At 31.8% G+C, this 26,042-nt stretch overlaps 3 protein-coding genes across 18 annotated transcripts; 1 reads left to right on the top strand and 2 right to left on the bottom strand.

The window, feature by feature from the left end:
• The first annotated feature begins 928 nt into the window (after positions 1-928).
• Positions 929-16,451, top strand: ninaC (STKc_myosinIII_N_like and MYSc_Myo21 domain-containing protein ninaC). Of its 13 annotated transcripts, none has more exons than XM_089266230.1 (19): positions 958-2,175; positions 2,245-2,420; positions 2,879-2,983; positions 8,349-8,448; positions 8,569-8,791; positions 8,876-8,941; positions 9,423-9,497; positions 9,839-9,929; positions 9,995-10,276; positions 10,382-10,773; positions 11,187-11,397; positions 12,085-12,422; positions 12,511-12,895; positions 13,206-14,274; positions 14,365-14,756; positions 14,829-14,899; positions 15,081-15,137; positions 15,243-15,394; positions 15,509-16,451. In XM_089266230.1, exons 1-19 carry the CDS (start codon positions 2,037-2,039, stop codon positions 15,910-15,912), a joined length of 4,728 nt encoding a protein of 1,575 aa, XP_089122356.1. In that variant the 5' UTR covers positions 958-2,036; the 3' UTR covers positions 15,913-16,451. The 13 variants fall into 13 exon arrangements, with proteins under 13 accessions (XP_015784426.1, XP_089122356.1, XP_089122354.1 ...); XM_089266228.1 differs by having other exon boundaries at positions 14,826-14,899; XM_015928938.3 differs by lacking the exon at positions 9,423-9,497.
• A 420-nt stretch (positions 16,452-16,871) lies between these two features.
• On the bottom strand, positions 16,872-23,507 carry wge (BAH domain and coiled-coil containing protein winged eye). 4 transcript variants are annotated; one of them, XM_015928989.3, is made up of 5 exons: positions 23,238-23,507; positions 22,637-22,829; positions 21,126-21,372; positions 18,486-20,080; positions 16,872-18,397 (listed from the first exon to the last, which is right to left on the bottom strand). In XM_015928989.3, exons 3-5 carry the CDS (start codon positions 21,364-21,366, stop codon positions 18,176-18,178), a joined length of 2,058 nt encoding a protein of 685 aa, XP_015784475.1. In that variant the 5' UTR covers positions 21,367-21,372; positions 22,637-22,829; positions 23,238-23,507; the 3' UTR covers positions 16,872-18,175. The 4 variants fall into 4 exon arrangements, with proteins under 4 accessions (XP_015784475.1, XP_015784478.1, XP_089122393.1 ...); XM_015928992.3 differs by lacking the exon at positions 22,637-22,829 and having other exon boundaries at positions 23,238-23,428; XM_089266267.1 differs by lacking the exons at positions 22,637-22,829; positions 23,238-23,507 and adding an exon at positions 21,963-22,344.
• Positions 23,508-24,002: 495 nt separating this feature from the next.
• LOC149094927 (ARF GTPase-activating protein GIT1-like) lies at positions 24,003-25,977 on the bottom strand. Its single transcript, XM_089266295.1, has 3 exons — positions 24,800-25,977; positions 24,664-24,727; positions 24,003-24,561 (listed from the first exon to the last, which is right to left on the bottom strand). Exons 1-3 carry the CDS (start codon positions 25,825-25,827, stop codon positions 24,352-24,354), a joined length of 1,302 nt encoding a protein of 433 aa, XP_089122421.1. The 5' UTR covers positions 25,828-25,977; the 3' UTR covers positions 24,003-24,351.
• Between the last annotated feature and the right edge of the window lie 65 nt (positions 25,978-26,042).

Genomic DNA, 26,042 nt, shown 5'->3' with positions numbered 1-26,042 from the left:
ACACAATACGATTAATGGAAGATGTTAATCGATATATCGTCAAAAGGCGCTTTCCTTGCTGTTAAAGTGAACATTTTCAAAGCAATATTGCGTGTTTAAAGAGCCACATGATTATCATTGATGAACAATTAGTTAATCCAATTTCAGCCATTTCAAATTTCAGGCCTTAATTTGAAATGAATTTGATTTTCATTGGATTGCCTGACAACTCTCCAAAATAGCTAAATCTGGTCTCAAGAAATGGGTTTAGTCGAGACTTTCATTTTACTTCAAGCAGATATTTTACTCATCTTTTAATCATCAAATATTGTAAATTGTGAATTTAAACCGATTGCAGCTTCTATTGTCAGGTAATTGTAATCAGGTTACAAGAGTGTAATAGACCTCAAAGAGTCTAATGTTTAATAATGACCATAATTTGAGCTTTTGTCAAACCATAACAATGTGTTTACACACAAAATCTGGTTAATAAGGTTATGATTGGCTTGTTTCATTCATGATTTTGAATCAGTTTCTGACTGAAGCTCATTTCAAGTACCACTGAGCTATTAATATATTGTTTAGAGTCACAGATGTTCACTTTGTCACAACCAATGTTATCAATAACGTAAAAGGTGTTGATTCATTGATTTTGATTCCCGTAATACCTTGAACCAGATATCGAGTGAAAGAGATGAACATTTCCTAACAGCTCAGTTACCAGTTGATTTGGGTTCAGGTGTCGATGTAACATTGTTGAATACATATTTATGTTGAAAAAAAAGTATGGCCATAAGCAAGTTCGTAGCCACTGGCCCATAACTGTCAGAAAAGTGTAGATGTAATAAAATAGTAAAGGAAAAGATTTAGAGAAATAAAGAAAGATAAATAGACAGAGAAGAAGAAGACATTGAACTGATGATGAGGTCGGGAGATCATGCGAGTGAGCGGTGAATGAGTGTAACAACACAAAAAAACATCAACAAGAGCTGTAACATTCACAGTCAACACCAGCCTGTTGCAAGTATATGTAAAGATTCAACTGACTAACTGTTGACGCTTTTTTCTTCTTGTCCTTTCTATTTCCTCCCTTTCATTTTTGCTGTCTTTCTTAGCCATTTATCTGTTTATTAAGAGTACCAACGGACTAATAGGATAATTAACAAATTAATTTGATGTGTAATTCCGTTTCTAATATCATGTTTCAATATGGTTTACTTTGGTAAAATTGGTGTCTTCACTCATCTTTCCCTCCTTATGTTACCCATTGGACTAACTTTATTCACATGTTAATGGTTACAACGCAACAACATGTGAAGAGTACAAAGAGTTTATATTTCTTTCTTCCTTGTTTCTAAATGATTTGCTGTTAAACAAAATTGTTGTTTCAATCGTTATTGATTATCTCTTTGTGTTCTTCTTGTGGATTAACATTCTGGTGTTTATAACAATTGACAGTGAATCCATACTTGACTTTCATCGATAACTATGAAGCCAAATAACAACCAAATGTGAAGGTAACTCGGCAACATTGTTTACTGTATAACAAGATTGGTTTCAAGGGAAGAAGACCTGGTTAATCTAATTTAATTTTCCCATTTTGTCTACCAACTGTTATCATCTTGTACATAATGTTTTACCATTGGAACCAACATGGATTCATATTTTATATTATGTCATGCTAATATTAACAGTGATTTTCTTCAAAATTGTAAATTCGATTAAGGATGAACAAAGCTGTTCCATCCAAACAACAAAAGGTTTCTCATCTGGCTTTTGTTATGCACCTTCAACTTGCCGTTTTATTTCCCTATTGATTCTTTTCAGAGAAAAGTCTTAATTTTTCAATCGTTTGATTAACAATTCAGTGTAATATGATGATGATCCTTATTATCGTTTCCAACTTGTGATTGTTTACAACTTTTATCATCTAAGCTGTTGTTAATACCGATCTTACCTGTGAGAAGTCAACATTATCCAACATTTAGTTTTATTTTACTATTATGATAAAATTTGTTTCCTCCAGTAACCATTGTTTAACCAAGTCATAAACCAAGATGGTTGATTATTACGAAGATTTGAGTAAATCAATCAACTTTGGGTCTCTAACGGATCCAACAACCAAATACGAGTTGATCCATGTAATTGGAGAGGGAACTTATGGAGAAGTTTTTGAGGCAAAAGATCGTGAAACAGGTAAGCAATTTTTATCAAATTTAGCAACAAAAAAAGTACCCAAATAACCCAAATTTATCTCTTTCACAGGTCGAAAGGTTGCCATCAAAATTATGGAAAATATCAGTGACAATATTGAAGAAGTGGAAGAAGAATACCTGATCTTGACCAATCAAAGTCTCCATCCAAATATACCTTCATTTTACGGATTATACCTTAAATTGGGAAACCGACGAGAGGAAGATCAATTATGGTTTGTGCTGGAGGTAATTTCAGTTCGTTTCATGATTACATCTCCAAAACAGATGGATATGAATAAAGTAGATGTAACCAGTTGAATAGTTGAATAGCATTCCAATTTTTCCAACCAAGGCAAGATTCAACATAGACTCAGGATTCAACAAATTATTCAAAATAGTTTGAAAAAAGCAAACCAGCAAAAAATGTGAATCAAATTAGTTGCTATTAAATTGCAAGTCAACTCAGGAAAAACAAAAAAGGCCATTTATGTCGATTTGCAATTTAGCAGAAAGAGTATCAAGTTTCCCAAAAGCTTCCCATGATTAACCTAATCACCATTTTTGACTAGTTGTTGAAATTTTTGAATTGTTACAAAATGTTGTTATTCCAGACTCATATCCATCGCACCTTCATCACCTCCACCATTATTATCATCAATTGAATCTTCAGATGACTAATTTGTTTCTTTTTTCTTCCATTACAGCTGTGTTCGGGAGGATCGGTCACTGATTTGGTTCAAGGCCTGTGTAAGAAGGGTGAAAAGTTACCAGAACGGATAATAGCATACATCTTACGGGAAACCATAGATGTAAGTTTGAGAGACAGCTTCATTACTATCAACTTAACAAGTAAAACCAATCAATCACAATTGTCACTGTAATTTACCGAAAAAAAAGAGCAAAAAAAGAATCTCGTTTAGTGTGAAACTTTCTACCTTTCCCTTGATTACCTGTTGTGAACCAGATTGAATTAATGATCATTTCAAATGCTAAAACCTTTCCAGTTTACTTTCTTCCCTTCTCCTTCTTATCACTCTGATTGGAGTAAATTTTGTAAATCATTGTTTACTTCTGTTAATGGTTGGTTAACCGTTGATCATTAACATTTCATCTTCTCGATTTCATTGACCAGGTTCAATGAATAAGTTAATTAAGACAATCTAATTAGTCTTTTGGTAATGACATTTTAAAAGGTTTCCTTCAAATGGTTATATTTTGGGTTAAGCTTTATTTTGCTCAATAATTTGCTGTTGGAAACAAAACAACAAATGTATAACCATTAACCATTAGAAGCTGGTTAACTTATCAATCACAGATTGACTGAATTAATTAGTCAGTTGAATGATTACATGAAAATGATAGTAAAATAATTCAACATCTTGATACAATTTTAAATCAACTTGAAATTGAAATCAAACCTTAACTTGAAAGGTTATCTTAATATTTAATTTTTAAGTCTAACAATTGCAAGATATTTTTTTTTGGTTGAAAATTTAAAGTGTGTTTAGGTTCAAGCCTTGATTGATTATAATGAAGAATTGAGTTTCATTTTGATTCAGTTTCTCACGAATCAGTCTGAACACTTCTCATCATTTCAATTAAAAGTCAATTCATTCCATTGTTATTGTATCTCAAAAAATTATCACATCATCAATATATCGCAACAGTTTAATCAATGTTTACTCTCATCTGAATGGCCTAAGGTCGTCAAAAAAGTATCAACTGATGGTCATCATTTCAGCGATGAGAAATAAATAAATGATTATCATTTCAATTGAATTTTAACCTCTTTTTTTCTCAATCAATTTATATGTATGTTATTCATGTACAAACCATCAAAAACTCACATGTTGATGAAATACACTGATTGAGATTTTCGATGAAAATCATCATCATTATCAGTATTTCAACCAACTTGATCATGATCATGAAAACCCATTTCGTGAGTTTAATCAAGGTTTTAGGGCTTTTAGCCATTCAACTTGTCATTATTTAAACATTACTTATGTGCACACATCGAAGTAACAAGATGAACAATGAAATGAAGCAGAAAAAAGCATTTGATTGTTGACTTGATACTAAAATAATCATTAAACAACCTCTTAAATCATTAATTCTATTGCTTGATCTTTTACCCATTAATCAACAGAGAAGTGAAGCTTTTAGCAGCAAAAAAAGATCACATGAAATAACATTAGTAATGGGACAAGAAAAAATTGAATTTTACTTTCAAATTATTGCTGAGTTTTGCTGTTTTGATGGCAGCAGCAAAAAAACGCATTAATAGTTAATTTTGTTGTTTATCAATGCAGCAACTAAAATAAATGTCAACCGTTGCGTTTTTTGCCCAACAATTCACTTTGTTAACAGAATCACAATTGATGTCATTTCACTTCTCATCATCTCAAGCTAATTTGTGTCAGTTAAAAATGAACATCGGTCAGTCTAACAGTTAACTATTGACTTCAATCTTCATCTTCATCTTATTCTCATCACTACTTTTGAAAGTCATTTTTTCCTCCTTTTTTGCACTCTCAAACATTTCATCTAAAGAGGGTTGTGATGAAGATGATTTGATGGATGATTGGTGATGAGGAAGAAACAAAACACCAAACAAAAATCGGATAAATGGGTGAATCTATTTGGTTCATATCCGGGCCTTTCTCACAATATAAAGGTACAAGTGATGGAGGAGGTGGAGGAGGTGAAGGTGATGATGGTGGTTTTGGTGGTTTAAAGGTGATCCAACAATTGAAACGTAAGATGAGGTGATGACGCAGTTACTTTATCATGAACCGAGTCAACAACAATAGCTGTACATTATTAGTTTATGATGGAAACACGTTCAACACAAATTGATGTTTAATTATTTTTACCCAAATCAACATTTTCCAACAAAATCAAATTCCAATTCTGTGTCTCCAAGTTGACTCAATAACCATAAAACCCAATGAAAGTCAATCTTTAAACTCCAATCATCTCCATATTAATCTTGATTTAAACTCTTCTTTACACAAATATCAATCTAATTGATTGTTTCTCACCATTCCCATCGTTATAATTGGCATTGATAATGATGAGAAATGAAAAAGTCCTTTGACATGATAAGTTGATCTTGTCAGGATAATTGCAAGTTCATTTTTTACTCTCAAACTTGATCTTCAATTGATCATTCAATTGAACATTCAATGATTAACCTTTGTCAGGTTATATTATTTTTGATTGCCTGTGTTGACACAATGATCAGCTACAATATTATTGATAATCAGTTAAATCAAGAGAAATGGTGAAAAGAAAAAGTTCATTTTCTCATCTCAACCAATAATAAATAATATACATCAATACTATTGAGTTAACAGTTAAAAAAAAACCAATATTAGGGTTGAAACAGGAAAATCATCATTGAAAGGTTTTAGTTGTTTAGTTACAATATTTGAATTGCCATTTGAAAAGCTTTCATCTGAATCATTTTGAGGTTCCTTTTTTTGCTAGAACTGTAATTGTGTAAAAAGGGTCATAATTTTATAATGTAATTGACTCTTTATTTGAAAATCAGTTCAATATTCAGGTTGATACTATTTTCATTAGGAATATTAATTTCGCTGATTTACATTAATTTTTTTGCCCATTGTTTGTCAGCTAATTGTAATTACTTGACTATTTTCAATTTGGTTTGTAAATTAACCTTAAATTATCTCTTTTAGCCAAGAAATAACCAAATTAATTGTTTACTTTTGCTTTTCATGATTTACTTTTTTTTATAATATTCAACTGAAAATTACAATTGCTAAACAATGGTTTAAATTTATGACTTTTTAAGATAAATTTCAACAATTTAAGCATATTAAATCAGTTTTATAGTTTGAACTACCCTGGTGGAAAAAATTGTTTGAAAAAGCATTATTCAATTCTAAAATAAATGAAATTAAAGATTAAAATTGCAATTTTTTGATGATAACTCGTGCAAGTTTCGACAATAAAACAATAAGATATTGTATTAAATCACAAATAACTTAGATTAAGATTGCTAGTAATCAGTTAATTCTCTGTGTTATAATTGATTCAAATATGTATTGATAAAGACTAATTGTGCTTCATGCCTAAATATTTACAAATTGAAATGACTTCATTCATTTTTCATTTCTTCACCATCTGCATCAAACTGCTGAAAATTCTGCTGGACACTCAAAATGATTATTAGTAACAGCATTCTGTAACAAAGAAAGGAGAAGTTGATTTAATTGAATTTTATATGATATCTGGCTTAATATTAACAACTATTATTTTGCTAGGTGAGATGTGAGGAAACAATTTATCCTCACATCAGTATATCATTGAAATAGCCAACAAAAAAATTAATTACTTACTTTAATAGTGTTTTTGAATATTATCTGAGTCTTCAAATTTCTCATGGACTATTTTTCTGATTACACTAGTAATACTTAGAAAACATGAAGAAGAACTGATTGATATAAACATATGGCTTTACATTAACAACAACTGTTTTGCTATGATAGATGTGATGAAACAATTTATCATCACATCGATTTTAATTTAAACATACAAAGATCATTGATAGAAACCCATAATAACTTGATATAAATTATAACTTACATTGTTTTCAATGAAATATGGACAATTATTAAACTAATATTTAGTTTGAGGAAACCTTCAATCAATTTTGATAAATTTTACTTAATCAAACAATTTTTCAATAATCAAGCAGTTTATAAAGGGTGCATATCAGTATAAAACACGGATAAATATTGGGCTTTGTTAGCTTCTTTGCTTAGATTAAAAAGGGTCGATTAACACTAAATTTATCTCATTCTTACGATAACTTACATGAAAATTGTAAACCCGAATCTTGCAAATTTTAAATCATTCAATTACTCGGGCGAGTAAATTCAAACTTATTTTAAACGAAATTGTTTGTTTCGGATAAACTTTTCCACCAGGGTAATCAATTGAGCTTGCCTTTGATTCAGACAATCTGATTACTTTGATAAATTAGTCTAAATATAAGGATTGTTTTAAATTAACATCCATTTCAATTGAATTGCTTTTGCTTTTATTTTTACAAAAAATCTGTAGTTACACTCAACTAATTACCTTTTGATTACAATTTAAGCTAAAATCAACATTATGAATAATCTGAATATCAAATTAATTGAATCAACTATTATTTTCCTGATTTAGCTCAGGTTAACCTTTTAATCTGTTGTATTATTTATAATAAAGTATCAAGTCCAAAACAATGTTAAAATATTAATAGTAATATTAAGATTAATTAACCGTTAAGATCAAGTTAACTAACATTTCGCCCATTTTCAAGCTTTAATCAATTGACTAATTGCTGGACTGATTAAAGCTTGATAGTAATTAAGGAAATATAAAAAGATGTCTTCAATCGATGGATTTTGTTGATAACTCATTTGTTGAAATTTTAAACATTGACTTTGAAAATGTCTATTTTTGAATCTGATTGCTGTTTGTTGCCATTAATTGTGCTTTAGATGTGTTAATCATAACAATTCAAGTTGAACATAATGTCAAAGCATAATTCAAGTTAATTTAAAATTGAATCATTCATCAATTGTGCCTTTTACAATGTCTTGTTGTAATAATTTGGCCAACAAGTAATGCTGTTTAGATACAATTTTTAGGTTAACTGTCCATTTGATTTCGTCTAATTCATTGTTTGAATGTTTAATTAACAAATTTAGCAGCCATGCTATCAACCGATTAAAGTATTTCAATTCAATTGAATACATTGTTTTACGATTTGCCTAATTAACTTAAATTTGAACATGTGAGTTGAATTTAGGGCGGATAAACAATTAACTTGGTCACATTTTCGCAGATTAATTGTTTCTAACCATTATTAACAATTAGAATCACGTAGCCATTGTAATTTGTAAATTAAAAGGGATTGTACCCATTTTAACATCAAATAAGTCTTTAAGCCTCACCTTTATGCAAGATCATCATCAAAAAAGTACAATTATCATTGCAATTATGTATTAAATTGTCATAATAAGCAACAGTTGAATTGGTAAACATGTAATCAAGAGGAATAATTAAAGAAATTAAAAAAACGGAAAATTAAAACTAAAATCAATTTTGAACAGTTAAATAACAGTCAAAAACTCATCTCTTTTTTTGTCTTCATAGGCATTGAACTATCTGCACCAGAGCCATATCATGCATCGAGATGTGAAAGGTCACAATATACTGTTGACAGAAGAAGGAGTAATCAAATTAATTGATTTTGGTAAGATTAAGTCCATTTTTGTATCATTTGTTGATGTAGCATTCAAGTCTTAAAACTTAACAAAATGTCACTTTATTTGTGAATAAATTGTTGATTAATCTTTTGATATTTACTTTAAAGGTGTCTCGTCTCATCTGAATAACAGCCAAGGGAAACGTAATACATCGGTTGGTACACCATATTGGATGGCCCCTGAAGTGATTGCATGTGAACGACAATTAGAGTATGCTTATGATGTTAGGTGTGATGTTTGGTCACTCGGGATAACTGCAATTGAACTGGCTGATGGTGAGCCACCTTTAGCTCAATTACATCCAATGAGAGCTTTATTTCACATACCAAGGTAATTAACAATTAGAGCTCACCTTAATACAACACTTGATATACAAAATAATACTAACTTCAATTTATCTCTCTCTTTAATTAGAAATCCTCCGCCAAAATTGAAAAAACCATCATGTTGGTCTGAGATATTTAACGATTTCATAGCTGAGTAAGTTAATCTATTGGCTACTACCTTTTCTGGTTTATTTATAATCAACCAATTTACCATCATTTCGCCTACAATGCTGTTATAATTGAAAATTTTGATTCCACAATCAAAAAACACTTTTGTCTTTTGGTATAAAAATTTAGTGTTACCAGTTTGTTAACCAGACTAAATGGACCTGCTCTTAAACCTAATGTTTTGTCCAAAAGCTGCTGGATTTGACCAAGTTTCTTAGTCTGGTTACAATAATTAGTGTCCTATCAAATAGTCCAATCTTTTACAGTCATGTGTTCACATTCAAATTAACGGTTCCTAACCGGTTAATTTATAATTAGGATAATGTTTCAAACTTTCCATTTATGAAGCTTTTCCTGCTTCTTTCACTCCTCTTGATGATTATGTAGTCACCAGAAAAGTCATCCTAACCAAACTCACCAAGTTTCACTCTGTTTCCTTGAAAAATACAATAAACCAACCGGACTAGCATTTACACAATGAGAGCAACAAAAAAAAGTCAGTTTACAGTCAACTGCAAAAAGACAGTGAAAAACAATTCAAGGTACACTATTCACAATGTATACTCTTCATTTTATCCGCACCCAACTAATCTTACTGTCTACTGTCCCTTAACACGCGACACGCTTTTATGATTCTGTTCATCATAATGATGATGATGATGATTCCTTTATTGTTAATCCTTGTTAGATTGGAACCTTTCAAACTGTGTTATTCTGTCAACATTTGATTGGAAATATTATATAAGAGTTTTGTATTCTACCCTTAAATCGTAATTTTTGGGGGTTTTAACGTTTCTTTTTGAAAATAAGCACAAAAATTGAACAATATATTTTGCTATAAAATACAATTATAATGACAATATTTTTGCCTTTCAACTTACAGATGCCTTGTAAAGGATTATGAACAACGTCCTCAGATGTGCGAGCTTTTGTTGCACCCTTTCATCGCACAAGTAGATCGGAAACATGATGAGGTACGTTAAAGCATTTAAATGATAATTTGATTTTACTAATTGTTTCATTTTTCTATTCAATACAGTTAGCAATGGAGCTTAGAAATTTAATGTATAAAGTACGAGGTTGCGGTTATCCTAAACGAGTTCCTGAAGTAACCACGAAACATGGTAAATTAAAGGTTGATCGTCGATCGGAACCATTGGCCATTATCCATGACGATCTTGCTTCATTGGAAAATTTGAATCAAGATATTGTAATTAATCATCTGTTTGAGAGATTCAAAGAGGGTCAAATTTATACATACATCGGTGATATCCTAGTGGCAGTCAATCCCTTTCGTCCATTGGGTATTTATGATGAAAAGGTAACTTTTTTCATCTCCAAATTTATTTCAACTCTTCATTTTTATTCCTATTATATCACATAATACATGAGCTTTAATTGTTGTTTTCTTTCTCTCTTGTTACAGCATTCGTTCATGTATCGAAACAAGGCTAAAAATGAAAATCCTCCGCATGTTTATGCTCTCGCTGACTCGGCTTACCATCAAATGTTACACCATCGTCGTAATCAATGTATTGTTATCTCGGGTGAAAGTGGAGCTGGTAAAACAGAATCAGCTAATTTTTTGTTAAAACATTTAGTCTTCCTGGGTAAAGCACTCAATCGTAACCTTGAAGATAAAATTCTTGAAATTAATCGAATCATGGAAGCATTTGGTAATGCTAAGACAGGTATTAATGACAATTCAAGTCGATTTGGTAAATTTTTGGATGTCACCTTCACCAAGACTGGTAAAGTTACCGGTGCCAAATTATATGTTTACCTCTTGGAACGATCAAGGGTTGTTTGGCAGCAAAAGTAAGCACCAAAAATAAAGGGCTCAATATTTAAACACTATCACAACACCCTTTAACATTATCATCACCTAACTATATCATTATCCTTACCATCATCCTTACCATTCTCATCATCATTCCAACCATCAACCTAATCATCATCGCCTTTTAACCCTTTTAAACTTGTGATAGATCGTCTTTTTTGTTTTCATTTTTTTATTACACTTAACATCAGCTCCAATTACATCTAATTTTTCATCACCAATCACCTTTTCCTTCATCTATCCCTTGAATCATCTTCCATCTTCCATCTTCATCTAACATTAATAGTTAGGCCTCAAAACATATTTAGTATTCAATTCATCACAAATCAGACTCTACTCGGCTAATTTCAAATTAAATTAACATTGTTTCTCATTTCTCTTCTTGTTGCAGCGGTGAACGAAACTATCATATATTTTATTATATGTACGATGGTTTGGCCGAAGAGGGACGAATCAACGATTATTTTTTGCATGTACATACTGATTGTAGGTCTCATCGTTTTCTTGGTGGCAATCAACACGATGCTAACAGCATAATGAGAAATGTAGCTTCATTTCGAGCTGTTAAACAAAGCTTTCAACTTCTTGGATTCAGAGCAAAGGTAATTAGAGCCAGTGACAAATATATTGTATTATATCTACAAAATCTCATTTTTTGCTGCTGCATTATCGTTCTGCGTTGTTGTGTTGTTTTGATTGATTGGACTAGAACAAGTTAAACCATTACAAAAGATTTTGCTCTTGAAAAAAAAATTATTTTCATCTTTTTCTATTATTAAGAATAGAATCAATTGAGACGAAAACAAAATTGAGCAAAAATAAGCAAAACCGTGAGGCGAAGTATATGAGATGCTATTAGAAACGGTAAATTGGGATAAGGATGGTTAATCATGGTTAGAAGAGAGTAACTAAGAATTCACCAATTCGTATTCAGAAGCATGTTGTAGTCATTATTATCATAATAATCATGCTTTTATTTCCATTAACAACTGTTATTTTGACTTCAACAGAATTATCATCACAATCATTATCATCATCAACAACAAGAACAAAAACCTTTAAAAAAAATCTTAAACATGATTCCTTGTTTTTTTTTCAAGTACGATAATGCTGAAGTTTCTTGCGTTATCAAAAACCAGAAGCAATTATAATCTTTATCAATACTAATTCATATATCATTAAATCTATTCTTTTTCTCATTTTTCTTTCCTTCTCTCTCTCTCTCTCTTTATCATGATAACTTCAAACAAATATATCATCTTTTGGCACGATTGTTTCATGGTAAAAAGGACACTGACTCAATCCTTGCAATTTTAGCGGCCATACTTCACTTGGGAGACATTCGCTTTGAGGAAGCCGAAGAGACTCACAATTCAAACAAGTGTAAACTAACAAATCCAAGTATCATTCCCATTGTGGGTCAACTTTTACGTATCGATGCCAACAGTCTTGTAACCGCTTTAACCCGTAACACTGTGGTTACTCGTGGTGAGAGTATAATCAAAAATCATTCAGTCCAAGAGGCAGAAACAACGAGAGATGCCATGGCCAAAGCAATTTATGGTAGACTCTTTGATTGGATTGTTAATCAAATAAATCGTCTTCTCTCACCGGGTAGAATGGTTTAGTAAGTATAATAATTGTTACAATTTAAATGCGACTCGACAATTTTTCTAATTTCAATTCTGATTCTGTTTTATCTTTTTTTTCTCCAGTGGTGAACCTTTAGCTGTTGGTTTATTGGACATTTTTGGGTTTGAAAATTTTCGAACCAATTCATTTGAGCAACTTTGCATAAATATTGCTAATGAACAGATGCAATACTATTTTAATCAACACATTTTCCGCTGGGAACAACAAGAGTACATTTCCGAAGGAATCGACGTTGAATTGATTCAGTTTTATGACAATAAACCGGTTCTTGACATGTTTCTCGGTCGTCCTTTGGGAATGCTGGTTCTGCTTGATGAAGAAACTCATTTTCCAAATGCAACTGATGCCTCATTGATTGAAAAGTTTCATTCTAACATTAAAAGTTCCTTCTACTTGAAACCTAAGTCAAATGCACTCCAATTCACTGTTATGCATTACGCTGGAAAGGTAAATGACTTTCATTTCCATAGTTAATTGGATTCATTCAAAAAGATGAAACCAGTAAATTCACACTTATTTAACTAACAAATGAGAGTCTCTTGTTACTCCTTGAAATTGTCAACCCTTTGTTTTTTTCCACCAATTTACTATTCAATATGAAAAATCAAACACTTTTAGAATGACAAATGTTTAATAAGTGTGACTTTGCATGTGTATTATGTCATTTTGAACATTTTCATTATTCTTTTTTTTGTATTGTTTGAGGCTTGGATAATTAACGTTTACTAAAATAAATTTTCTTACCACTCTTTTACAGGTTACTTATGATGCTAGAAATTTTTTAGAAAAGAATCGTAATTATGTGCCACTTGAGGTGATCCAATTACTTCGCCAATCGTCCGTGCCTATTGTTAAAGCATTATTTGCCTGTCCATTGACCAAAACTGGCCATCTTTACATTGGATCTGAAATTGATTCTAGTTCATCTAATGATACACCTAATAAAATTGATGGCCTTTCAAATGGAAAGAATGGTTTTGATTATGATCGTAATGGGTTGGTTAGTCAAACACGAACTCAACAAACTGTGGCTACTTACTTTCGTTTCTCATTAATGGATCTACTTCACAAATTAACTAATGGAGCTCCACATTTTGTCCGTTGTATTAAACCAAACGACTCTAAATTAGCAATGACACTGAGTAGGGAAAAGATTGCTGAACAATTGGCTTACACTGGAATAATGGAAACAATCAAGATTCGTCAAATGGGCTTCTCTCACAGAATTCCTTTCGCTGAGTTTTTACGAAGATACAGTTTTCTTGTTTTCAGTTTTGAAGAAAAGGTTGTAGCTGATAGAGAGACTTGTCGCCTTCTGTTGGTTCGTTTAGGTTTAGATGGTTGGGCTTTGGGCAAAACAAAGGTTTTTCTCAAATACTATCACATTGAATATTTATCCAGAGTTTATGATGAAGTAGTCCAGAAAATTATTAGAGTACAAGCTTTTGCTCGACGTTGGTTGGCCAAGAAAAGAGCTGAAAAGGAACGGTGGAATGTCGCTAGATCCATCTTGATCATGCAGAAGTATGCTCGAGGTTGGCTGGCAAGAAAGCGAATGATGGAAGCGAAAAGTAAACCCAATTATGGAAATAATGACGGATCTTCGATTAGTCCAACATCAACTCCTAATCAAGCCAAAAGAGCTCGCTCTTATGAAGCTAATATGATGATCTCATCATCGTCATCTACTTCATCATCGTCTCCATTGGTCCATCAACATTCCAACCCTAATCAAAGCCATAACCAACAACAACAACAACACCAAAGAAATGGTCGTTGCCCATATTGGCAATCTCCAGATAAAGCAGCAGTTTTAATCCAAAAATGTATTGTTTTTGTATCTTTTTTTATCTCATCAAAGATTCATTTTTCCAATTTTAAGATATTAATCAGAGTTTTTAACTTTTCTTATACAGATGTTAGAGGCTATTTAACTAGGAAAAAGGTTAAGCCGCACTTGGATGAGAATCGAAGAGTGATTCCAGCTCCTATTGTTCCACCACATCAACGACAAATATTTGCAAATGCAAAAGATTATTCCAAATATAACAATCATCATGGTCAATATCACCACCATTTACACCAACAACAACATTTGCAGCAGCAAAAACAAGAGCAACTCTTGTCTTCCAAAGGAAACCATTTTGTTGCCGAGAGAATGAAAATGTACCAAGCTTCGGTAGGAGTGAATAATAATCAACCATCTCATCAGATATGGTCTCGAAATCAGAATGTTCACAACCAACTTCACTCAACTCGTCCACAATGTCTCAATATTGGACCAATGACACCTAATGGTAAAAACGAGGTAAATCCTAGATTACAATCAAATAACAAAAGTTCCCGTGCTCATCATTTAATTCAAAATTTACATCAGCAGCGATCTACTGATAATAATGACCAATATCCTGCTCATTTCCTCCTTTCATCCAAAATTGGAATCGACTATGAGTAAGTTAATTTTTAATCTGCTAATCGAATTGAAATAAATTTTTAAACAATTAGACGACAAGGTTGATTTTAAAACTGTTACCAACATCTATTACTATTAATGAATAGATCAATGTATCTTCAATCATTGTTTCTAATAATTTGCTCTTCTTAATTATCTAATGCTTACCAAATAATAAAGTGTCCCGTACACTTTGGAAGATCCTTGGGATGCTCCATTGAGAAATCTTGAGAAAAAGTAAAATTATCAAACCTAATTAGATTAGTTGTCACTATTACCTAAACAATTTATAAAATATAACTCATTCAATCTTTAATTAATCGAATTTCTTTCCATTTTTAGCTTTAATCAACCTCAAGCCGAGATTATTTCAGTTGGCAAATTCCTAAGTGAAGACTATATGTTACAACAACGATTAGAACACCATGAAAAAGAGAACCTAATTTCTAGTAAATGGTGGGATTTAATAAAACAAACATCTGGAGATATTTTACGTAAGTGTCCACAATTTAAGCGTCATGAATATTTGAGCTACCGTGAGATTCAATAGATTCTCAGACTTACCATTTGAATCAATTCTAATAAATACTCATTTTTGTTCAAATTAGATGATGAAAAATCTGGTCTTGCAAGTGAAAGGTATAACAAGGTGAAATCAAACGAGCCCAATGAAGTCATTTCCCCGAAAAGCGTTACTAGTCCATCTGAAGCGAACAATGCCGGGAGTGGAAAAAAGGTTTTGGTTGAAGTTGAAAGTTGGTTTCAACGGTGTGGAGGAGGACAACCTTACAATATATCACCAGAAACAGGTTCAGCCTCTGATCAAGGTCCATATCAATTTCGGAAAATACTCAAACCAACGTCAACAGGAACCAATAAAAGTGACGGAAGCATGAGAAAAGCGTCAGCAACGGAAGAATTTCCATTTGACTTTCGTAAATTACTTCGTCGAACTGAACACGCTCCAACAGATACACTGAAAAGATGCAAAGGAATAATGTCACCGCAATAATTGGCCACCAAATGAAAAGCAAAAATAAACCAAAGAGTTTAATCCATTTGCTTGACCATCATCATCACCATAATTTAATCACCATCAAATTTTGTCTTTCTTTTAATCTCTTTCAAAGGATCACCATTCAGTATTTATTTTATTTATTTATTTGCACCTGTGTGTGAATATGTTGAATTATATTATCAATTTTATGTTTTCACTCATTACTCGGTGATTTTTAATCACCACAAAAAAGACTTCAAATAACGTGCAATCAACTATCTCTGCAAGTGGAAGGAGATCAATCTATTTGTTGACAATCTAGTTCGGACTAAGATTATTTTTAATTTGTAATATTATTAATCGTTAATACTTCATGTTAATTGAAATATTTAAAAATTATAAGATTTTATTTTTTCTCCCTTTCAAGTGGATTTTATCATTTTGCTGATCCTCTAGTCTTAATAATCATAGAAATTAATGCAATTAAATCAGACAAACAAGGATAAGTGACTGTTACTGTTAGATTTTTGATTAAATACAATTTTTGAAATGAATTGTTCTCAATCCTTGTATTTGCTTCAAAAGGCATCAAAGATATGAAAGGTATCTTCAAGTAACCCAGTGTTTGATCAACTGGTTTCAAAAATGCATTAAATTAAAAATCTAATTGTAGCAGTTGCCTGCCCAGTGCTGTGAATTGATTTTTTGAAAGCATTAAATAAAAGATTTCGTCCAAATGTCTGTGTTATTATAATCTTGATTGTTCAACTTCATTAAATTGTTAAATTTGAGACGTGAGTTTAATGTGTAGTTCAACAATTGTAAATTGATTGAAAATTCAATTTTATTGAAACAAATTTGTCAATAAACGACACTTAAATGGGATTTGGGTTTACAAATTGAATTTAAAGGTTCAATTTACATGGTCTATTCTACAATTAATGTAAAATGTGTAATAATTTGATGAGAAAATGGAAAAATTAATCGTATTTTAATTGCATAATAATGTAATAAGTAGATACAAATACAACTATGATAATCAATATCAATGAGTTTCATTTCAACATATCAATCCATTTGAATATCAGCTAATAATGACACCAAAATGTGAAGCAAACCATTCGGATAAGCAAATTGATTGAGAAGGTGGATTGAAACTAATAAAGAATGAAAATAAATGTTTTTTTTTTTATTTTAGAGTTAAAGCTTTCACATTGATGATGAATTGTTGTTGTTTTTTCACCAAAGATGAAGACATTTTGATTATTTTAACGAGGATGAAAAGTACTGGTTTAATGATGGAACTTGCATTTGAAATTCAAAATGAAAGGAGACAAAAGGAGACAAAGAAACATTTCTTAAAATTTGAGTGATGACACAAACATAACGAACCTCTCATTAAAAGAGGAATAGTGTTATCAAATGAAGAAATATTAGGTGAACAAGAAAGCTTCAAACCTTTGCAGTTAATTCATTTCAAATGATCAAATAATATGGTCAAATCATTTAATTGTTTCGTTTTCACTATCATAATCAAACAAAATTTGCTTTTTAATTTGCACAGGATTGATAAAGAATATTGAATATTCTTGAATTTGAGTTTGGCTAAATCATGCTTTAAACAATGCAGTTGCTGACTAAAACTGATCAAAAATTAAGAGTTGAAAAAATATCAATTGAGCTTGAAGTTCCCATAATCAATGATAATATGAAGTTTATAATCATTTTTTGACATTAAATTTCCATAGGAAAGATTTTTCTGAATTTTCTTTATTTGAGAAAATCCTATTGAAAAATCTCATAGGATTGGTCAAAAATGAGTTTCTTTAAACTATCAATCTAAATAATTATTGATAAAAATTTCAAATAACAGTGGTTATATGAATTTCAAGCGCATTGATCATTCATCAATTGAATTTGATTGCTGTAAAGGGTAAAAAATTATGAATAGTTGTTAGTAAATGTTTTCAAATATGGAATTAGGTTCAAGTTGAAATGCAAATTTTGTTTAATTAATAAAATGGAAATCAAAACAAGCTAATAAATCATATACCATAGTTATCAATCATTTGAAATGAAATAGCTGAAAGAGATTTAAAACTACCTGTCTACTTAATACTATGAGATTGAAATCGGGCGAAAAATGAAAAAGAAAAGGGTTTTCATAAATAAAGAGAAGGAATAGTAGGAATAAAAAAAGGTGAGTGAAGCTAAAAGAAATTCTTGAAAAAGATGAAGGCTGGTTCGAGATAAATGCAGAAGGTAAAAATTAAGCTTTTTAAGCTTCTTTCATAGGAATTTCAGGCGCACATTGGACCTTTCCGGTGACAGCGTCATAATATCCAGCCAAATAGTAGAGCTTTGGAGGAGAATTGGAGTTTAACTGTTCAGGATTCTCTTTCAGGCAACATTGATACTCTTCCCACGGTAGGACTGAACATTTATGAAGTATAGTACGAACATCATTTTGATCGAAATGAGCCGATTCAAATAAAGCTCCCTAAATAAAAAATAAATGGTTGTTTTAATAATTTTGGAAATAATTTTGTTATTAAAGGAAGTAAATTGATTAAGGTTCAATAACTTACCCTCAGATCTTTGAGATTTGGTTGAGATTTGGTTTCCTCCGGATGGTAAAACCATTTAAGGCGAACAATCATACTTCCATTTGATGATTGCCACATTGAATCAATTCGTCCAACATAAGGTAAGGTTGATTTTGTCTTTGAGATAAATACGGCACAATCGCCGACTCTAATAACCTCTTTGCCACGGGTTATTTCGTTATAGTAGGTTTTTTTAGCCTTGCACTTTCCAGTTACTTTTTTGATTACGGGACCAGACCAGTTCCATTCTTCATTAATAAATGCTGAATTATCACTATCACTATCATAATCTTTATTACTTGTATTATTTGGTTTCTTTGTATTTTTAGTATATCTCGATTTATTTACATTTTTGACAGGCTTTATAGAGGAATCGTTTTCAACATTCATGTTATCGAATAGATTCCTCTTCTTTCTTTTAACTTTTGTTTCCTCACTTTTGTAATCACATTTGTTATTTATAACGGCCTCTGCTTGCTGACAAGACTTATTCAAAGATGATGAATTTGATGGGGAAGTTGATGTATTATGATTTGATGGTGTTGTCGATGATGATGATGGCGTCGTTGATGATTGTGTAGATGATGGCGATGAATTGGGTTTAGACTCTTTTTGGGTCGCTTTTTTCGACTTTGATGGAGTTTTTTCAAATAACTCGCGTCGGGCGTCAGGTGGTTTGATCCCACAGAGAAAATATGATTCAAGAACGAATAATCTTTCACTTCGACGTGTGAAATTATATTCGTTGGAAGATGAAGATGATGATTGACGGTTCCTTTTCTTTAAAGGAAGGTCAATAGCTGGAATTAAATCTTTCATTAACACTTTATCGTTCTTGATTTTATCCGTGTTACTTTCGGAGGGAGTGACTGATGATGAATCATTAGTTTCAGAATTCGATGACGGAGTGGTGATAGGCGGAAGATCAATTGAAGATGGAGGAGGTGGAGGGGAAGTTGTTGGTATTGGAGAATTCGATTGAGGTTCAAAGGTAGGTTCATCGGACCAACTGTCTTCTTTAAAGTTACAATCGGTAGAGCTAGTACTGATTGGTCTTTCAACTGATTGCATACGTTCTGGTGGCTCTGAATTAATCTTTCTGGCCAATGAAACTGGTGGCGTTAACAGACTGGTTGGTTTATATTCCGTGTAGGGATAACTAGAATAACAGCGGTCATATTCTAGTCGGCTTTCTTCTTCAAGAGCCCGTTGCTCAGCAAGAGCACTGAGTAAAGTTAAACCATCACAACACGAGATAGAAGATTGCTTATTAGGGACATCATCTTCTGTTGGGATGAAAGGTTCAGTCGTTTCATTGTCTACCATGGTTCGAGGAACAAAAGAGTTTATGGTATTATCATTACAATTGTAGCTCTCAATACGATCGACTAAACGGTCAAGATCCCGTTGTTTAATAAAGTTGATAACTTCAGGACTGGCAACAGGTAAAGTGGGAATGGCCTGTGAGGTAAATTCACTGTTGATCAAATAGGGTCTCTCCAATGGATAGTAGATTGAAGGAGGTGGCGGTGATCCAGAAATAGGTGAATCGTAATAATACCTGGAACGGTAGGTATCTAAAAAACAAAATAACAAAGAGTAATTAGAAGAATGAGAAAAAAGCAGATGAGATCACAAATTTTAAAGGCGAGTATGAAGCAATGTTGAATAAAGTAGCTTAAAAAAGGTTGAATCAGCACAAAATGAGCTAGCAAAGAGACTAGGTTAGTCACAGATGTGTAAGATGAATAAAAGGTTTGATTTTCACTCGATAACACAGAGAATAAGGTTTGCGCGGATTCAAAAACAACTCTGTTTCACTTCGCATTGCAGAGTAAGAAGAAATATCGAAAAAGGAGGCGTCAGCTAGTAGCCAATTAGCGGCCTCTTTATATCTTTATAATTTTGCAACTAACCCCTTAGTCAATGCTATCGTATTTCAAGAAGACAAAAAGATTTTCCAAAAGACAGCCATTTTCTTAACATCCAGAAAAGCTCAGTAAACAACCTTTGATCTAGACAAAAAATATTTTATAATCCTCAACTAGGATCTGATTAAATTAACCGCTCGTTTTCTTAGAACCATTTCTACTCCCTCTTTCTGGGCAAAGTCTTAACAACAGTCTGAAAAAGAGGCAAGAAATCATCAACGAAATCTTATCTGGTTCATTTCTTTCCAAAATCCAACACAATCTAGACATTCAAAAATGATTAAGAGTTCAAACATAAAAATTACAATAAAATAAAATGATAATTTATCAAAATGAAGTGTTTCAAAGGCCACAGAAGATGGATAGTATGAGTGCATAAAAATTTAGACTGATCAAACTGTTGATAAATTTAGGTTATCAAATGCGACGAAAATTATCTATTGAGTTCACATAAGATGAGATCAAAAAGCGAGTTATAAAGGAAATAATTAGTTGGGAAAAATAATACTTGTAAATATTTAAACATATTTAGCTTTACAATTTTGTTTGTACAATTCAGCCTTTTGTCAACACTCATCAATTCAATTGAAATTCACGATGTATAAGTAAAACTAGATATTTGTAGGAAATTAAGACTACCAATCAGCATTATTTCAGAGCTTTTTTCTTGTGATAAAAAGTAAAAAGTTACCTGATCCAGTGATCTCATCGTCTGATAATGATGCACAATCGCTTTTGATGGTTAATGCTTCCGACTGTTCTTGAATTAACGGAGTCCGGTGTAAGAGTGTTTCATTACCCACAGAGATTGCATTACTAGGTGTGAGAGTGGTGTATGTATTCATGGATAATGATGATTCACATTGCTCACAGGGAACGTAACTCCGGACATTAGTTTCATTTCCACATGATTTTCGCCAGGGACGCCACATAGTTTACTGTAAACAAACATGGAAAAAGTCAAAAATAAATTAATGAATTAAATTAGAGTCAAGGAGTGACTGATATAATAAGAAGAGAATTGTTTCTTGGTTGACATTTCAAAGCAAAAAAAAACGGTTGATTAATGTATTGAAATAACTATAGTAGACTGTTGGAAGGAACAACTAGACAATAAGTTGAGGCAAGCAAAAATTTATAACATCCAATAATCATAATAGTATGACAGCCTTTAAAGAGAGTCAATGACCATTTTGAAAATCACATGAATAAAAATGTAATATGGAAACATATTCTTGGTGAAGAAATAAAATGGAAAACAACTGACTAGATGAAGAAGGTAGGAACGCAGGGAAACAAGACACTAATTTAAGATGATGATCAAAATGGACTTGAAAGTGGAAAAGGGTTAAGAAACAAAAGGCCACTTGATGATGTTGCAAGTCAAAAAATGGGTTGATATTTCCATGGATTTGAAAAACAGAAAACACCAAACAATAGAGGTAAACATAATAGGTAGGAAAATGACCGATGACGTGTGTGATCCAACAGGATGAAATATATTCTTCCAAGCATTTTTGATAATTACATTGGTAAAGCAAGCAGAGATTTCATAACAGATGAAAACTAAGAATGAACAAATGCTGAAAGATTGATTAGAAGATTGAATAAAATCAGAACATAATGGGAAGACAAAAGATTATCAGACAAGAAATCTGGATAACCAAATTTGCTTCACCACTGACCAGTTTGAAGAAGAAAACACCCCAACAACAAAAAGAAGGGGATAACTTGGATGAAGAGCATACATAAGGAACTATTCTCATTTGTGTGTAAGATTCTAAAAATATATTCATGCATTTGATAGAAGATGGCAGATTGATCAATTAATAATTTTGAAGATTCAACTACAAGGGATAAGTATAAGTGAGACCAGATGATCTTAGACTTCTAGTCATTTTAAGACAACTAAAGGAGAGCTACCTGGGTTTTACCCATTTGCTATAAGAGTTTCATATGAAAGCTGAACTGAATACTCTGGTTTATTAGAGATGAAGGTGAGCAGAAAAAGCGAAACCAGTAAATATCACTATTTTGGAGTTACATTATGCTGATGAAATCTTGGCTTTCTAGTCAAAGAAATACCAATATGATATCTAACTATTATCATTAAATTAATTAATGCAAGGTATAAAATGGGAGTTGAGATTATCTCATTCAAAAATAAGCGCGCTTTTATTTCTATAGATAAAAAGGTTTTACCTTAATCTTGGGTTGTAAAGTTGAAGCAAAAGTGAAGAACTGTAAACCAATAATCCAGGCTATAAGATGGACAATATGAGATGAATGGATTTGTCACTAATTTACACTTTCCAATCAACATAAATAGATGAATTTTACATGTTGACTGTCGATTAAAAACACAATTTTTAGAGTAAAATGAAGCAAGAAACAGCTATCCAATGGTTAAAAACAAAAAAACAACAGCCACGTTAATTGAAATGGGCGGATTCCGAGTGTTGTGGAGAAAAGATGAAAATTTGAAAAAAGTAATCATAAAGAAAAGAAAAGATAGTTAGAAAAATATTGAAAAATAATTAGACAATATGATAGTTGGTCAAAAAGGTAAAAAAAGACATCACCAATGTTATTGAATAGGTAATGGTAATACATAGACAAACACAGGACAAAGAGAGCTTAGGTGTAAACAAGGGGTGGGGAAATTGCAATGGGTCTCAAAACATCTAACATCTAACAGTCTAAATAAACTAATGTTGAAAAAACCATGTTAATAATGTTCCAAATTACAGGAATAAATGTGATGAAGATATAATCAAAATAAGATTTATAAATTGATACTTACCTAGGGATTTTTTTGTTGTTTATGTGATGGGGATGGCAAACTGGCAAACAAGGGTAACCCTTCACCTAACAATACCTTTTGACACATACAATTGATACCAAATAAGACTCTGGTTCAAAAGATTAATTGTTGATTGTATATAAATGCAAATAATAATGTTGAAATAATAAAAGGTAAAGAGATAAATGAGATGAGACTTTGGTTGTGTTGTTGAATAAAAAGTGAGAGTATCAAGATAGATATTTGCCTCTCATCATGTTTTCCCTTTCAAGATCAAAATAAAATAAAAAAAGACGCAATATGCAGAGTCTTTTTCATGCGTAGCTGTTGATTTATAATGCAACCATTAACAGAGGAATATCTTACGGAAATTGAAATAAACAATGTTTTATCAGCATAATTAAAACCACCAACAAGTTACAAATAGCTCAAAACAACCTAATTAAACAACTGTAGAGAAGAATAGTTGAAATCGATTGATAAGCAGATAACCAGAATAAAAACTTATCATGTTTTTATTTTTCTTTTTATATTTCTAATAATAAATTGGATAAGTTTACATTTCATGGTATTTTACGAATTACTAAAAGTCACCCAAAATAGAAAAGAAACAAAGCCTAGGTTCAATCTTCACTTTCAGTTGATATTTAGTAATCTATTTACAATAAATTTGTTTTTAAAGACAATTCAGCGTCATTCATGATCTATGAAAAGGTTAACCCATTGGTTGATTTAGACGCAGCAAAATCAAAGCTACTTTGAGTGTTATTAGGGAAAACATTTTTGATGTTTTATTTAATTACATATAATTTGAAAATTGAGTTTACAATTTGTATAATAAAAAAGGTAAAGTTTAAAAGGTTTAAAAATTTACTAAAGATAATTGAGCTTTTTCAAGTTTACATTTTTCAACTCTTTCAGATTAGGGATTGAATTTGTATAATGATAAAAATAGAGAATATATTTTGACACGCTCATTGCATCTCTATCATTCTTCTGGCAAGAAATTAATTCAATGTGTAAAAATTGTTAGAATTATCTGCATCAATTATTAATATATAATAAAAAATTTGTCTATATTGTAGATTATCTCCTTTCTTCATGATGATCACTATTAAGGGTCATTTAAAATCATGATAAGTTGCTTGGCCACTCTTGCGATATCGTATGCACTATCAATAATTTTTTCAACTTCAGAGTGTCCGTCTGGTTTTGAATTTCTCACTTGACATTCGGACATTAAACGGGTAGTATTATTACGTAAAGCTTCAATAATTTCGAATAATTGTTCCTCTTTGTTTTTCAGTTCTCCATCGGACAGGGACTGGAATAAAAAGCAAAATTTGATTAGATATGCAAATTGATTATATTTAACAATTTCAGAAATCTAAAAGTTTCCATGATTTGCCAATTGTTGAATATTTACCTCAGGAAATAAATCTATCATATTGAAAACGACTTGTTGAATATTTTCAGCACACTTTATGAACCTAATATGAAAAGAAAGAAAACAAAATTAAATATGATGGTTAAATTAAAAAGAAAGGGGTTTGGATACTAACACTTCTTGTCTACCTTCTAGTGATACTTGAAGTAGTTCTTGAATACCTTTCGTTATTTGTTCAGTTTTACGAAAAACATCTTTTATTGGAAATGCTGGTGGATGACTCGAGTTATGTTTAGGCGAGAGAACTGCATATTCAGAATCACTTTGACTAGAGAAAGATTCGTGGTCCAGCTTTTGATTACTATGAGCTGCTTGTAAACCATGAATAGGTGATCTAGAGACTGGTTGTGGTGAATTGCATGATTGAGGTATTCGAAGAGGTGAAGATACTGTTGCTGGTGATGGCGGAACTGGCGTGTGAGTCGGAGTTTGATGAGTAATTTGAGATTTTTCCGTAACACCTGAAGGTTTGTCATACATAGATGCAGCTCGAGTCATGAGAATTTTGTTTGGTGAACGAGGTGCCAATACAGGAGAATGATGTGCATGAGAATAATGATGATGATTAAGATGAGGACTGACATTTGTTGGTTCAGGTGAATTGGTAAAAGGAATCTCTTGAGACGTCTGATTTTTCGATGTTACTACTAAAGAGCGAAGTTGAGCATTTTCATTGACCAAGGTATTGACAATGTTTTTCAAAGTCGAGATTTCAGTCTTCATATCTTTATTGCTAACAATCAATTCTTTTAAAAGTGAGTCTGATTTAGACAACTGGTTTTGTAAAATGCGATATTGATCCGATGAACTATTATTGTTATCACTCTTATGTTGATTTGATGCTAATTTGTGGTTAGACTTCAATGCTGAGGCATCTTCTACTTCATCATAATCTCTTTCATCATCCGAGGCAACGGAATCGTATAGTGGATCAGTGTCATCATCACTGGTATTTTGTAAGCACCATTCAATTCGGGAATTTGTTATTCGAAGTTTATGGGGTGGATGAGCATCTGAACTTTTGGGAGCATGAAGCTGCCTTCTTTTGGATTCAATAAGAACATCGATTAATAGAGAAGTAAAATTTTTTGCACTAAATCGAGCAAGCTTTTGTCTGCCTTGATTTCGGGTTGACGAGAACATTGGATTAACTGGTAAAAATGGAACTAAATTATGTTCTGGACTGGCTGTTGACTGATTGCGAAGCTGCAACCATATTTCATCTAATTCACGGCGGTCAACTTCATCATAAACATCTTTGGCAAGTTCCTCGAACTGTTTGTTAGTTAAAGCCTGAAGTTTAGTTTTAGCTAAATGTGTGTCTTCGGGTGCCAATCGGAAATCGACTAGAAAATGGC

The sequence above is a fragment of the Tetranychus urticae genome, chromosome 1 (genome assembly GCF_039701765.1).
Source record: "Tetranychus urticae isolate SD_2017Ah chromosome 1, NJAU_TeUrti_SD_1.0, whole genome shotgun sequence".
Classification (NCBI taxonomy): domain Eukaryota; kingdom Metazoa; phylum Arthropoda; class Arachnida; order Trombidiformes; family Tetranychidae; genus Tetranychus; species Tetranychus urticae.
Note: the sequence above shows the minus strand (reverse complement) of the source record. Positions and strands in the feature narration are given on the sequence as shown.